Here is a 16523-nt window from a genome sequence, read left to right on the forward strand (position 1 = left end):
ATATCTCTATTTTATATCTCTCTTCAGAGTTTATATCCTTAATTCTGAGCTTATATCTCTCAGTTATATCACCTTGAGAAACCCGTTTCAGTTTAACCAGGTAAGTTCAGGATTAACTGGTTTCGTCACCATGCTACGCTCTTGCTACGCTCTTGCTACGCTCTTGATACGCTCATGCTACGCTCATGCTACGCTCATGCTACGCTCATGCTACACTCATGCTACACTCATGCTACACTCATGCTACACTCTTGATACGCTCTTGATACGCTCATGATACACTCATGCTACACCACTCATGCTACGCTCTTGATACGCTCATGATACGCTCTTGATACGCTCATGATACACTCATGCTACACCACTCATGCTACGCTCATGATACACTCATGCTACACTCTTGATACGCTCTTGATACGCTCATGATACACTCATGCTACACTCTTGATACACTCATGCTACACCACTCATGCTACACCACTCATGCTACACCACTCATGCTACACCACTCATGCTACACTCTTGATACACTCTTGATACGCTCATGCTACGCTCATGATACACTCATGCTACACCACTCATGCTACGCTCTTGATACACTCATGCTACACCACTCATGCTACACCACTCATGCTACACTCTTGATACACTCATGCTACACTCATGCTACACTCTTGATACACTCATGCTACACTCTTGATACACTCATGCTACACTCATGCTACACTCTTGATACACTCTTGATACACTCTTGATACACTCATGCTACACTCATGATACACTCATGCTACACCACTCATGCTACACCACTCATGCTACACCACTCATGCTACACCACTCATGCTACACTCATGCTACACTCTTGATACACTCTTGATACACTCTTGATACACTCTTGATACACTCATGATACACTCATGATACACTCATGATACACTACTCATGCTACAGTCATCCTACACTCATGCTACACCACTCATGCTACACCACTCATGCTACACTCATGCTACACCACTCATGCTACACCACTCATGCTACACCACTCATGCTACACCACTCATGCTACACCACTCATGCTACACTCATGCTAGCTACACTCATGCTACACTCATGCTACACTCATGCTACACTCATGCTACACTCATGCTACACTCATGATACACTCATGATACACTCATGATACACTCATGATACACTCATGCTACACTCATGCTACACCACTCATGATACACTCATGCTACACTCATGATACACTCTTGATACACTCATGATACACTACTCATGCTACACTCATGCTACACCACTCATGCTACACTCATGCTACACTCATGCTACACCACTCATGCTACACTCATGCTACACTCATGCTACACTCATGCTACACTCATGCTACACTCATGCTACACTCATGATACACCACTCATGATACACTCATGCTACACTCATGCTACACCACTCATGCTACACTCATGCTACACTCTTGATACACTCATGCTACACTCATGCTACACTCTTGATACACTCATGCTACACTCATGCTACACTCATGCTACACTCATGCTACACTACTCATGCTACACCACTCATGCTACACCACTCATGCTACACCACTCATGCTACACCACTCATGCTACACCACTCATGCTACACCACTCATGATACACTCATGCTACACTCTTGATACACTCATGCTACACTCTTGATACACTCATGCTACACTCATGCTACACTCATGATACACTCATGATACACTCATGCTACACTCATGATACACTCATGCTACACTCATGCTACACTCTTGATACACTCTTGATACACTCATGATACACTACTCATGCTACAGTCATGCTACACCACTCATGCTACACTCATGCTACACTCATGCTACACCACTCATGCTACACTCATGCTACACCACTCATGCTACACTCATGCTACACCACTCATGCTACACCACTCATGCTACACCACTCATGCTACACCACTCATGCTACACTCATGATACACTCATGATACACTCATGCTACACTCATGCTACACCACTCATGCTACACTCATGCTACACTCATGCTACACCACTCATGCTACACCACTCATGCTACACCACTCATGCTACACCACTCATGCTACACTCATGATACACTCATGATACACTCATGCTACACCACTCATGCTACACCACTCAAGTTCAAGTTGAGCTTTATTGTCATTCCGCTACATGTGGGGACATGCAGTGGAACGAAATGTCGTGTCTCGCAGGACCACGGTGCTACATAAATACAGACATACAACAATGAAGTAAGAAAAAACACTATAAACCTATACACTACTAACAGATTTAACTATAAGTATACTATATATAAGTATTTACCCTATACAAACTAAAAGAATAAAGGATAAAAAATACAACTATACGAATGCTTCACATAAATATTATCCTATACAAACTAAAAAATAGAAGACGAAAAATACAAACTGTACATGTGCAAAGAGAGACATTTGAGTCAGCAGCACTCATGCTACACCACTCATGCTACACCACTCATGCTACACTCATGCTACACTCATGCTACACTCATGCTACACTCATGCTACACTCATGCTACACTACTCATGCTACACCACTCATGCTACACCACTCATGCTACACCACTCATGCTACACCACTCATGCTACACCACTCATGCTACACCACTCATGCTACACTCATGCTACACTCATGCTACACTCATGCTACACTCATGATACACTCTTGATACACTCATGATACACTACTCATGCTACAGTCATGCTACACTCATGCTACACCACTCATGATACACTCATGCTACACTCATGCTACACCACTCATGCTACACTCATGATACACCACTCATGATACACTCATGCTACACTCATGCTACACCACTCATGCTACACTCATGCTACACCACTCATGCTACACTCATGCTACACCACTCATGCTACACTCATGCTACACCACTCATGCTACACTCATGCTACACCACTCATGCTACACCACTCATGCTACACCACTCATGCTACACCACTCATGCTACACTCATGATACACCACTCATGCTACACTCATGCTACACCACTCATGCTACACCACTCATGCTACACCACTCATGCTACACCACTCATGCTACACCACTCATGCTACACCACTCATGCTACACTCATGCTACACCACTCATGCTACACCACTCATGCTACACCACTCATGCTACACCACTCATGCTACACCACTCATGCTACACCACTCATGCTACACCACTCATGCTACACTCATGCTACACCACTCATGCTACACCACTCATGCTACACTCATGATACACTCATGATACACTCATGCTACACTCATGATACACTCATGCTACACTCATGATACACTCATGATACACTCATGATACACAGCTACTCTGCTCCGGAGCAGGTTTTATTCTGGGGCAGAGATCACAAACCCAAACTGGACCAATCAGCTGTGAGCAAAGAGACATATATCTGATGCAATGAATCTCCCGCTCCTAATTAAAGCAGGTTACAGTCAAAGACTTTTACAGCTACTTATTTATTATATTTATATTACATTAACTGTAATTGTTTATAATTCATCTAATATATTCATATAATTATTATATGAAGTGGAAGTTAATTTCAAGCTTCATACTTATTAAATACACACACGGATATAGATAAGCTTTAATATATCCAACTTTTAAAATGACTTATGTTTTCCTTTTGAGCTCTGTGTGAAACTATATATAAATATATATATATATATATATATATATATATCAGGAAACATGAACAAATGAGTAAAATGTAAATAAAAGTAACCATGACAATAAATAAACAAGCCAAGGACACATGAAAAAGCTTTATTCAAACATATTGTTCTAACAATCATGTATTTACAGGCAGTGACCTGTAAATTTATAAAAATACAGTATTTATAAAAATACTGTTTATAATACTCACATTTTGTGAAAAACTAATATATTGTTTTTTAAATAATGCCATGTTAAATACGGTTTTAAATGTTTAAATTAAATACGGTATGTTTTTTGTATGTATATAATCCAAAAATCTAAATAAACTAGCAATTATATTCTCTTTATAAGCAATGTTATTTTATTGCTTATACAGTATATTTAGAAGAATCACACATTTATTTTAGAGCATTAGGATCCTGACATTATATTCATGACCAATAACCTCACGTCCCTCAATTCTTATCACTGAAAAAAAAAGTGTATTATTTAAATTATTTATACTTTATTGTAGAAGTTCTTGTGCTGCCTTTATGCTGATTTTAAAAATAAATTACTGTATTTTAGTTTGTTGTAATTAAAAATAACAGTACATTCACATTTATTCATTTAGCAGATGCTTTTATCAAATGAGGAGTATAATCGGCAAACTATCTTTAAAGTAATGAGAATCATTTAGCATTATAATGAATCTTTAAAGTCAAATTCTGGACACATTATTATGATGAGAAGTACAGTGCCATAATCTGGCTTTGTGTAAAATGTATTTATCACTTTCTATTCTAATTCTATTTTATCTATTTTATATAAAAAAAACTTGACCCTCTATCACTTGCACTCTCTATTTGTTTTATAACTGCTTGTTTTTCTTAAAAAAGTAAAGAAATAACACTAGCTTTTTATATTCTTTTTATATTCTATCTACTTGTGGTGTGAATCTCGGTGTGTGTGAATATATTTGTGTGTGTGTGTGAGAGTGTGTGTGAGTGTGTGTGAGTGTGAGTGTGTGTGTGTGTGTGTGTGTGTGTGTGTGTGAATATCAGTGTGTGTGAGAATATGTGTGAATATCGGGGTGTGTGAATATGTGAGTGTGAGTGTGTGTGTGTGTGTGTGTGTGAATATCAGTGTGTGTGAGAATATGCGTGAATATCGGTGTGTGTGAATATCGGTGTGTGGATCAGTGTGTGTGAATCTCTCACACACGCTCTGTTTCTCAGCTAAAAGTCTAAACAAGATTATTTTTCTTGCCCCATTGGCAGATATTTTAGCTTGTTTTAAGCAAAAACTCACAAAATTTTGATTATTTGTTTTTTTTAGAAAACAAGACATAATGTCTTAAATCATTTCACTTGTACAGTAAATGCATCTTAATTCAAGAATGTTTAGATATTTATTCTAGAAAACAAGACAAAAACACTAAGTAAGAGAATGATTTTTTTGCAGTGTATAAAAAATGCATAGTTTTTAGTAAGGGAATGAATCTTTCCAAATGCTTTAAGACCCTCAAAATACACAGTTATTTTTAATACAATTATTTTGTTTTTAATAAGATATAATCATTAAGAAAAGGTTACATGTTGTGTTGAGGTTATTTTTGACCCAGGTGTGTATGGAGCACCATTAGGTGTCAAAAATATGCTTTGTAAAATTATCTATGAAATTATATTAGTGTCAAAACACCTTTGTAAAATGTATTTCATCTTTTCCCATATCTTACACACTTTTGGGACTGGATTTTGTTGATAAACATGAATATGTATGTCTATTGACGAATCACTGCGACGTGAAAAACTGTATGCAAATAAAATGAATTTATTTAGTCTGAAGACTTTTCAAAGTCATATGTATGTACTTTTGATATAATTGCTCAAAAACAGTCAAAATTTATGAAACCCACATATTTATAAATTCAAAGGAATTCACTTAAATTCTATTCATTCCAATAATTCTCAGATTATATGTTCTTATAAATCACATACAATGAATTATTCAAATAAAATGTCTTATCAATATTTAAAAATATATATTTTGCATGGTTCTTTTTTTTGGCGTGTTTCATGTGTAATTTGAATGTTTCTCAATGTTTTAATTATTTAAAACAAAAAGAGGTAAATGCAGTAATAATATGGTAACATTCAAAACGTAGAAATTGTTTCACATTCACGCATTAATGAGAAGTTGCTGATCAGATATAATACTCTGTTAGTTGATAAATGTAATGAAATGTTATGTTGTTTTATAAAATAATTTTTCAGGTCCAAATGGTCCCAGAATGCAAAATAGTATACAGTTTTTGAATGCATTATTAGGGTCACAATAAGACAAAGCAACAACTAAAATAATAAAGATATTTCTTATTTTAATTTTTGATTTTTGATTCTGAAGGACTGTGATTCCAGCCTCATTTCAATGTGATTTTCTTGATCTTGAAAAGTAAATCTTTTAACTCCATGAGCATTTTTATAGTGAATATGCATTTTTCTAGTTCAGATATTGTGAGTGAAATATTTTAATGTCATGATGTTTCCTGTTTGCAACGGTCTAAATCATGTATGAAGCAGAATGTTAAACCATTAGAAATAATATGAATTACACTGTTTGATTGTTTAAAGATTGTGTCGACTGGAGAAAACAACATTTAATTCAATTCAAGTTTATTTGTTTAGCGTTTTTCACACTACATACAGTTTCAAAGCAGAGAAAATGCTTGTTTCAGTGTTACAATTAGGAAATATTATTCTGTTATTGGCCAGAGATGAGTGTGTCAAAGTAATCTGTAATTCTGTATTTAGCTAACGTCGTGCATTCTGTTAAATAGACACAATAAGGCCGTAATTTCATTTCAATACAATGTAAAGATAATAAAACATAAGGATATAAAACATATTCTGCTGTTATATCATGCATTTAATTGGAGTTCTATTACTGCATTATGTATGTACTGTATAATCCAAAAAGCTTTACACAGCAGATGCTGATTAAATCAATTTGATGAATACATCTTCTCATATGAAGTATTTTAACCCTGGTTCAGAGGTTTGCGTTCCAGCCGATCCAGTGTTTGAGCAGATAGTGAGCGATGGCCTGTTTGGGCGGCATGATGAACACGGCCTGCTTGTCTTTCATAAGAGCATCCACCACCTGAACAGCAGAGAAACACGGTAAAGACTTGAATAACTCTGTTAGAGGAATAGTTCAACACAGTGGATGCTCTGCAGTGAATGGGTGCCGTCAGAATGAGAGTCCAAACAGCAAAGTTTGGGATCAGTAAGATTTTTAATGTGTTTTAAAGATGTTTCTTCTGCTCATCAAGGCTGTATTTATTTGATCAAAAACACAGAAAAAAACTGTAATATTGTTAAATCTTATTGCAATTTAAAATAGCTATTTTCTGTGTGAATATGTGTTAAACTGTAATTTATTTCTGTGATCTGCAGCTGTATTTTCAGCATCATTACTTCAGTCGTCAGTGTCACATGATCTCTGATTAATAAAAAGTTAAAAAGAACAGCATTTATTTAAAAAAATTATATAAATTTAATAAAAAATGTATACATTTTGTGCTACAATATACAATGCTATTCAAAAGTTTGGGGTCAGTATTTATTTTTATTTTTTTGTTAAAGAAATGAATACTTTTATTCAGGAGGGATGTGTTGAATAAATAAATGTCATAGGAAAGACTTATATTGTTGGAAAAGATTTATATTTTGAACAGATGCTGTTCTTTTTAACTTTGTATTCATCAAAGAATCAAAGAAAAAAGTATCACATGTTCCAAAAAACAATATGAAGTGTTTCAACATTGATCAGTAAATCAGTATATTATGATTTCTGAAGATCATGTGACACTGAAGACTGCAGTAATGATGCTGAAAATACAGCTGCAGATCACAGAAATACATTCTATTTTAAAGTATATTAAAATAGGAAACCAATATTAGAAATTGCAATAAGATTTCACAATATTACTGTTTTTTTTCTGTATTTCTGATCGAATAAATACAGCCTTGATGATCAGAAGAGACTCCCTTAAAAACATTAAAAATCTTACTGATCCCAAACTTTTGAGCGGCAGTATATATATATATGTATACAGGTCCTTCTCAAAAAATTAGCATATTGTGATAAAGTTAATTATTTTCTGTAATGTACTGATAAACATTAGACTTTCATATATTTTAGATTCATTACAACACAACTGAAGTAGTTCAAGCCTTTTATTGTTTTAATATTGATGATTTTGGCATACAGCTCATGAAAACCCAAAATTCCTATCTCAAAAAATTAGCATATTTCATCCGACCAATAAAAGAATGGCCATGATGTTCATTTATGCACTCAATACTTGGTCGGGAATCCTTTTGCAGAAATGACTGCTTCAATGCGGCGTGGCATGGAGGCAATCAGCCTGTGGCACTACTGAGGTGTTATGGAGGCCCAGGATGCTTCGATAGCGGCCTTAAGCTCATCCAGAGTGTTGGGTCTTGCGTCTCTCAACTTTCTCTTCACAATATCCCACAGATTCTCTATGGGGTTCAGGTCAGGAGAGTTGGCAGGCCAATTGAGCACAGTAATACCATGGTCAGTAAACCATTTACCAGTGGTTTTGGCACTGTGAGCAGGTGCCAGGTCGTGCTGAAAAATGAAATCTTCATCTCCATAAAGCTTTTCAGCAGATGGAAGCATGAAGTGCTCCAAAATCTCCTGATAGCTAGCTGCATTGACCCTGCCCTTGATAAAACACAGTGGACCAACACCAGCATCACTGACTGTGGGTACTTGACACTGGACTTCAGGCATTTTGGCATTTCCCTCTCCCCAGTCTTCCTCCAGACTCTGGCACCTTGATTTCCGAATGACATGCAAAATTTGCTTTCATCCGAAAAAAGTACTTTGGACCACTGAGCAACAGTCCAGTGCTGCTTCTCTGTAGCCCAGGTCAGGCGCTTCTGCCGCTGTTTCTGGTTCAAAAGTGGCTTGACCTGGGGAATGCGGCACCTGTAGCCCATTTCCTGCACACGCCTGTACACGGTGGCTCTGGATGTTTCTACTCCAGACTCAGTCCACTGCTTCCGCAGGTCCCCCAAGGTCTGGAATCGGTCCTTCTCCACAATCTTCCTCAGGGTCCGGTCACCTCTTCTCGTTGTGCTGCGTTTTCTGCCACACTTTTTCCTTCCCACAGACTTCCCACTGAGGTGCCTTGATACAGCACTCTGGGAACAGCCTATTCGTTCAGAAATGTCTTTCTGTGTCTTACCCTCTTGCTTGAGGGTGTCAATGATGGCCTTCTGGACAGCAGTCAGGTCGGCAGTCTTACCCATGATTGCGGTTTTGAGTAATGAACCAGGCTGGGAGTTTTTAAAAGCCTCAGGAATCTTTTGCAGGTGTTTAGAGTTAATTAGTTGATTCAGATGATTAGGTTAATAGCTCGTTTAGAGAACCTTTTCATGATATGCTAATTTTTTGAGATAGGAATTTTGGGTTTTCATGAGCTGTATGCCAAAATCATCAATATTAAAACAATAAAAGGCTTGAACTACTTCAGTTGTGTTGTAATGAATCTAAAATATATGAAAGTCTAATGTTTATCAGTACATTACAGAAAATAATGAACTTTATCACAATATGCTAATTTTTTGAGAAGGACCTGTATATGTGTGTGTGTGTGTGTGTGTGTATAAACTTAAACTAGTTGCCAATGCAACATTTCTTATTTTTGTTTAGTGTAACTTGATATACTAAAATAACTAAAACTGGGGGGAAAAAACAATAAAAAATGACAAATGATGTAAACAAACATTATGTATTTGTATTTGTAACAAACATTATGTACAAACGGGCATTTAAAGGGTTAAAATCCTGAAAATGAATGCATTTTTAGTAGTTATTGGCATGTCAGTGAAAGCAGAAAAAAAAATGTATATAAAATATTTTGTGAGCATTTTTTGACACAAACATTTTTGACCTTTGTAACTTTTTTTAAATGGAGACCTGTTGCCGTCTCATTGTTACCAAATATCTCACCTGTTGCCGGGTAAACCAGCGCGCCTCTTCGATCTCGTTCTGGTCCACTTTGATGTCCGTCGTCACGGCGACGCAGTGGCAGCCAATCATCAGGCAGGAGGGCATAGGCCAGGCCTGACAGGACAGGTAGTGCACGGGTCCCACCTGAACACCGCTCTCCTCCTGCACCTCCCTCCTCACCGCCGCCTCCAGCGTCTCTCCTGAGCATCACACACTCCTCATCAGTCACCATATCATCAACATCACCGCCATATTACCGTCGTCACAGGTAATAAATGGAAAAGCTGAATAAATAAGCTTTCCATTGATGTATGGTTTTTTAGGATAGGACAATATTGGCAATATAAAAAAAAATCTAAATATTGAGAAAATCTCCTTTAAAGTTGCTAAAGCGATGCTTTCAACACAATTGTTTTGGAAAAAGGTTCATTACTCGAAGCTTTTCAAAATGGTTTATCCTGTGGCATAATAAATCAAACATAAATCTGTGATCTGTCTGTTTTAACTCCTATTTCATGGGCAAAGTTCATTTCAGCTTAATATAGAAATTGCAGAGGTTTATCTTTCATTTTTTTATCAAGAGTACAGTTGTACAGTTTAATTTGTTTTGCATCTTGAAGAACTTTTTCACGATATTCTAATTTTTTGAGATGCACCTGTATGTTGTAATAAAGCATTTATTAACACACAAATAATAAGCTTTCTAAATGTACATTTAAATAGTTTATTAATCATTTACTTGCACTTTCTAAATGATCTTATGAACCACTGACAACTCCTAAATAACTGGTTTGTTAATAATTGATCATTAATAAAGTATGAAAATACAATTATTAAACATTATAGATATGCTCAAGAACAAAACATGTATAGCTGTATTTATAAACTGCTTACTACTGACTTAATATTGGAGCAATGCTTTATAAAGGATGAATTGACTATTTACTAATGCTTAACTTATGATGCATAGTGTGCAGCTATTATAGTGTTACTGAATTTAAATGTACAAAATTGTTTTTGTTTTTTTAAATATTGTACACTGCAAAATTATTCACTTAGTGTTTGACTTGTTTTCTAATATAAATATCTAAACTTCTTGGATCAAGATGAATTTACTGTACAAGTAAAATTATTTAAGATATTATGTCTTGTTTTCTGTAAAAAAAAAATATATATACACATTTTGTGAGTCTTTGCTTAAAACAAGCAGAAATATCTGCCAATGGAGCAAGAAAAATATTCTTGTTTAGCCTTTGAATTAAGATTATTTTTCTTACCGCATTGGTAGATATTTTTTCTTGTTTTAAGCAAAAACTAACAGTTTTTTTTTTTTTTTTGAAAACAAGACTTATCTTAAATAATTTTACTTGTACAGGAAATGCATCTTGATGATCAAGACAAAAATACAAAGAAATTTTTTTTTTGCAGTGTATCATGGACTTCATATCGCGATATTATCGTGAGATTTCGATATCGTTGCATCCCTACTCAAGCACCGCGGCTTCATTATCAGATACCTGGCTCCACGAAGCCGGCAAGGCACGAGAACATCCCCGGAGGGAAGATCTTCTTGCGTCCCAGCATGCACTGCTTCCCGTCGGGGTGGAGGACCAGCATGATGACCACAGGATCTGGAGAAACACAGACTGTGAAACATCCCTCTCCCTGAGCTCCAGCGCAGCTGTAATGCAGTGGTTACTTGCCCACTCTGGGGTAACAGGTGTTATGGACGCCCTGGAGACTCCTGCAGCCTGCTCTCAAACAGGTCCTCTTGTAGCCAGCCTCTTCTACTTTGGTGTCGCTGCCGCAGGTCGGGCAGAAGCGGTAACGGCTGTGCCACGCGAGGACCGATCGGGCCTGAGCCACCACACCTGTGTGAATGATGGGAAAATAACACGCATCCTTATCAAACAATACACAGCTGTGCTAAAACACAGAAGCAGTGCTTCTCAAGCTTTTGGACTCCACTGTTCACAACAATAATATTCACAAATGGTTAACTAAAACTAAAACCAAAACCATTTTTGTTACTTAAAATAAAATAAATGGTAATATAAAATATTTTTAAAATAATTTATTTCAGTTGTTTTCAAGCAACATTTCTCATTTTTGACGAGTTTAACTCAATGTACTAAAATAACTCAAATTGAAATTAATAAACAATGTATTGACATTTAAAAACAACAAAAATAAATTAAAAAGACAAAAACACACAACAAACTTACTTAACCTTTAACTAAAATTACCATAAAGCTGAAAATATAATAAAAAGCTGAAAATTCAAAATAATAACAAATATTCTAATAATTGACGAGACTGAGTGATACTAAAATAACTGGTTTGGTAACACTTTACAATAAGGTTACATTTGTTAACATCAGTTAATATGAACTAACAATCAAAAATACTTCTCCAGCATTTATTAATCTTAGTTAATGTTAACATATACTAATACATGATTAAAATCAAATGTTGTATCTGTTAATGTTATTTGTCACACATTAGTTTAGAAAGCAATTCTCATGATTAACTACACTGTACAAGAAAATAGTTGAGCAAACTTAAAAAATTAAGGCAAGCAGATTTTAGAGTTTTCTCAACTTATTTGTAAAACTTTTTAAGTTTGCTCAGCTTCTTCTACAATGCTGTAAAAAATCAAAAGTTGAGAGAACTTAAATGTTTAAGGCAACCAGCTTCAGCAGAAGTTTATACAACAAAAAGTAGAGAGAACTCAAAAATCTGCTGAAGCTGGTTGCCTTAAAGTTTTAAGTTTGCTGAGGAGAGGTTTAATGTTTGAGGAGACCCCCCCTCATGATTGTAAAGCGTTTTGGGTGTACAGCTATACACAATAAAGCACTATATACAGGCATTATTCATTCAACTTTTGTTTTTGTTTTTTACAGTGTAGCTGTTTATTAGCATGCATATTACTAACATATTGGCTGTTTATTAGTACTTATAAAGCACATATTAACTCTTTCCCTGCCAGCGGTTTTTTTTAAGACGCCAACATTTTTGAACGTTTTCAAAAAAGACTCAGATCGTACACCAGTGAACACACGGAAAGCTGGAAAATACCATCAGTGGCAGGGAAAGGGTTAATGCCATATTCTGCGTGACCATATTTTAGATCATATTTTACTCCAGATGCCTAAACTTAACAACTACTAACTATTAAGTAGGAGTTTGAGGCGAAAGCATTAGTTAATAGTGAGAATTGGAAATAAAGCGTGAATAATAAACTTAAAATAAGGTGTGACCATATTATTTAATAATGGACCTGAACTTAGATTTACTAACATTAACAAAGATGAATAAATACTGTAACAAATTCCCTTATAAACCTCTTAAAAACATGTTGTCCTCTGAATATTACTTTTCAGCTCATGGTCTGTGAATTGTACTTTGTTATGGATGTTTGTTAGTGGTCTAATTAATTAATTTATTTATTTTTTATATAAACTGAGCTTGAGTTTTGGAAAGGCGCTAGGCTATAAAATAAAAATGATTATTATTAAATGTATTGCTTGATGTTGGTTAATGCATTAACTAATGTTAATTAATGGGACCTTATTGTAAAATTGTGTTTTCTGAACCTATTTTAATTTAGAGATTAAAATAAGTGATTAAAATACTTAGAATTAAAATAATGTAATTGCAGGATTCGGGAAGTTTTAAGAGCTGAATGTTTGTCAGGGATCCTGCTGTTCCTGATTTACTGGATCAGGATTAACTATCAACATTTTTAAAGATATTTCTTACTTAACATTTAAAAAAAAATGTAATAAGTGTGTGTGTGTGTGTGTGTGTGTGTGTGAAAATAAGATGTAACCTCCTTTGTAATCATTACCATTTTTTTCATAACTGTTCTTTAATTACACAGTTTTTCTCAGGAACTGTAACAGATTACAGTTACTTTTATTTTGTAATTAAATTCGGTGATTCTGTTACATGTAACTAGTTACTCTGGTTTTAGTGACGTCTTTAACAGAAAGCCCACCAGCATCATCGTCGCTCAGCCGCAGGAGTCCTGGCATGGCTCCCTGAAGGAAGAAACTGCTGGGATCTTTCTCCTTGAGGAGTTGAGTGGGATCTTCTTCAGTGCTGAGAGCGAACCACGCCAGCATCCCATCATCCTCCTGCTGCTTCTCCACTCCGAGGAAAACCTCCAGGGTCCGGCTGCTCCCCAGCAGCTCCTGCACCGCGGCGGATCTGAGCTTACACAGCTTTATCTCCTCGTCCTCCTCCGCTCCGGAGCGCACCAGAGGACTCAGAGCGTGGAAGAGCAGGAACACGGTCTCTGGAGAAGCTCTTCTGGCCGCCAGCCACTCGCCGTCGCTGCGTTTGTCGCTCATTCGGTCCAGGATCTCTCTGTTGAAGTGAATGTCTGGCTCTTCTGCATCTCTGCTGGGCAGAAGCTGACGGAGGTCGTGACCCGGAGCGCTGGACAGAAGACGGGCGATGTGTCTGTGACCCCAGAACAAAGCCACGTCTCGAGCCGTCTGACCCGACCGGTTAGTGACGCTCGTATCACATCTGGTGCAGGTCAAGAAACAAGACATTCATCATCTCTTTTGCTTCAAGTCACATTTATATATATTTATATATGTGACCCTGGAGCACAAAACCAGTCATAAGGGTCAGTTTTTTGTGAAATTGAGATTTATACATCATCTGAAAGCTGAATAAATAATCTTTCCATTGATGTATGGTTTGTTATGATAGGACAATATTTGTCTGAGATACAACTATTAGAAAATCTGGAATCTGAGGGTGCAAAAAAATCTAAATATTGAGAAAATCTCCTTTAAAGTTGTTCAAATTAAGTTCTTAGCTCATGAAGTTCATTTATTCAAATTTCTTAGAATCAGCATAAATCTGAAATGATTGTGAAAACAATTAACTTAATTTCGTTGAAAAGTATGAAGATGGTTTAAATAAGCAATATTCAGTTAAAATGTATGAGATGGATTTATTGATGATAAATATATAAAGCTGGTTATTGTGTATTTAAAACACATTGTTCATTAACACTATTACTGAAATACAGTTTCATTTCTCTATGAGTGACAAATATGATCACATTATGCTTATGTTAAAACTGTGTAATTCAAATTGATGGAAATATTTTTATATGCAATCAATTCAAATGCATCAATCTTACATTTAGGCCTTTTTTTGAATGCAGGAAAATAATGTTAATGTTGCAAAATGAATCAGTTATGAAACAAACTCAATATAAAGCAGCTCTGCTTCAGATCAGGTTTGTGTGTTCTCCTGTGATGGTGATGGTGATGTTGTCTGGATGTGAGTGGTCTCACCCGTTGGACAGCAGGACTCTGGCCGCAGTGTAGTGACCGTGTCTTGCGGTCAGCATCAGAGCGCTCCAGCCCTGCTCTCCTCGCTGGTCCAGCAGCTCTCTGGACTGAGACAGCATGAGAGACAGCGTCTGCTCGTCTCCTCTGGACGCTGCATCCAGAAACCGCTCCAGCAGCTCGGATCGGACGCTCATCATCTCATCAAATCAGCAGATCAAAGAGACACAGTTGAGTAATGGACATCAGTTGCTTTTTCAACATCAACACGTTTAAAGCTAAATTTGTATTTACACTTTATTTATAAATTATTTGAATTATTATTGAATTAATTAAATATTTATATTTATATATATGTGTCCCTGCAGCACAAAAGCAGTCATGAGTAACACAGGTATATCTGTAGCAATAGCCAACAATACATTGTATGGATCAAAATTATACATTTCTCTTTTATGACAAAAATCATTAGGATATTAAGATCATGTTCCATCAAGATATTTAGTCAATTTCCTACCATAAATATATCAAAACTTCATTATTGATTAGTAATATGCATTGCTAAGAACTTCATTTGAACAACTTTAAAGGAGATTTTCTCAATATTTAGATTTTTTTGCTCCCTCAGATTCCAGATTTTCTAATAGTTGTATCTCAGCCAAATATTGTCCTTTTATTATCATAACAAACCATACATTAATGGAGAGATTATTTATTCAGCTTCAGATGATGCATAAACCTCAATTTGTACTCTCTCCTTCTCTCTAATATATACATATTCATATCAGTCCTGATTAGTAAAAGCTTTCCCAATTATTAATATATTTCTCTACTCTACAGACAGAAATCTATTATAATAGCAGTATAATAGTAATAATCTTTGTTCTTCTGACATGACAATGATTAGTAGGTCAAATTATGGAAATAGTATTTCTGTATTTCACACAGAAGATCATATTCAGTAAGTCATGTTTTTATAGGAAGAAGTTTTCATCTTTTTTAAGAATGAGCAGCAGTAATGATTGCTAATTTACTGACAGATTGATATTAATGTTCTGTATTTTATTCCTACACATGAACTAATCTGGCAATGGTATTTACGCATTTGATTATTTATTAATATAACTACTCACCAGCAGAACTGTTTCTGGATTTCATGGGTTGTGCTGAAGTTCAAAGTGTTTTGTGGATGTTTTGTAACGCGTCTGTGTGTCGCGCGCTTGTGACGCACTGACGCGACGCCTGGCGGAGAGCAGCGCTAATTACAGCAGACCGCAGTCAAAACCTTACAATCCTCATAGCTCTAAATATTTGCTAAATATTTCAAACATTATTTATAATGAAAATTTGTTTTATTTTACAAAACAATTTTTAAATTCACTTCTCATGTTAGAACTGGACACTAA

At 35.9% G+C, this 16523-nt stretch overlaps 1 protein-coding gene across 2 annotated transcripts; it reads right to left on the bottom strand.

Annotated features, from left to right (window-relative positions):
• Positions 1-6415: 6415 nt before the first annotated feature.
• Positions 6416-16354, bottom strand: LOC306847805 (NAD-capped RNA hydrolase NUDT12-like). 2 transcript variants are annotated; one of them, XM_079381968.1, is made up of 7 exons: positions 16251-16354; positions 15124-15317; positions 13803-14338; positions 11506-11673; positions 11320-11433; positions 9803-10002; positions 6416-6916 (listed from the first exon to the last, which is right to left on the bottom strand). In XM_079381968.1, exons 2-7 carry the CDS (start codon positions 15315-15317, stop codon positions 6806-6808), a joined length of 1323 nt encoding a protein of 440 aa, XP_079238094.1. In that variant the 5' UTR covers positions 16251-16354; the 3' UTR covers positions 6416-6805. The 2 variants fall into 2 exon arrangements, with proteins under 2 accessions (XP_079238094.1, XP_079238095.1); XM_079381969.1 differs by lacking the exon at positions 16251-16354 and having other exon boundaries at positions 15124-15328.
• Between the last annotated feature and the right edge of the window lie 169 nt (positions 16355-16523).

The sequence above is a fragment of the Barbus barbus genome (assembly GCF_936440315.1).
Source record: "Barbus barbus genome assembly, chromosome: 28".
Classification (NCBI taxonomy): domain Eukaryota; kingdom Metazoa; phylum Chordata; class Actinopteri; order Cypriniformes; family Cyprinidae; genus Barbus; species Barbus barbus.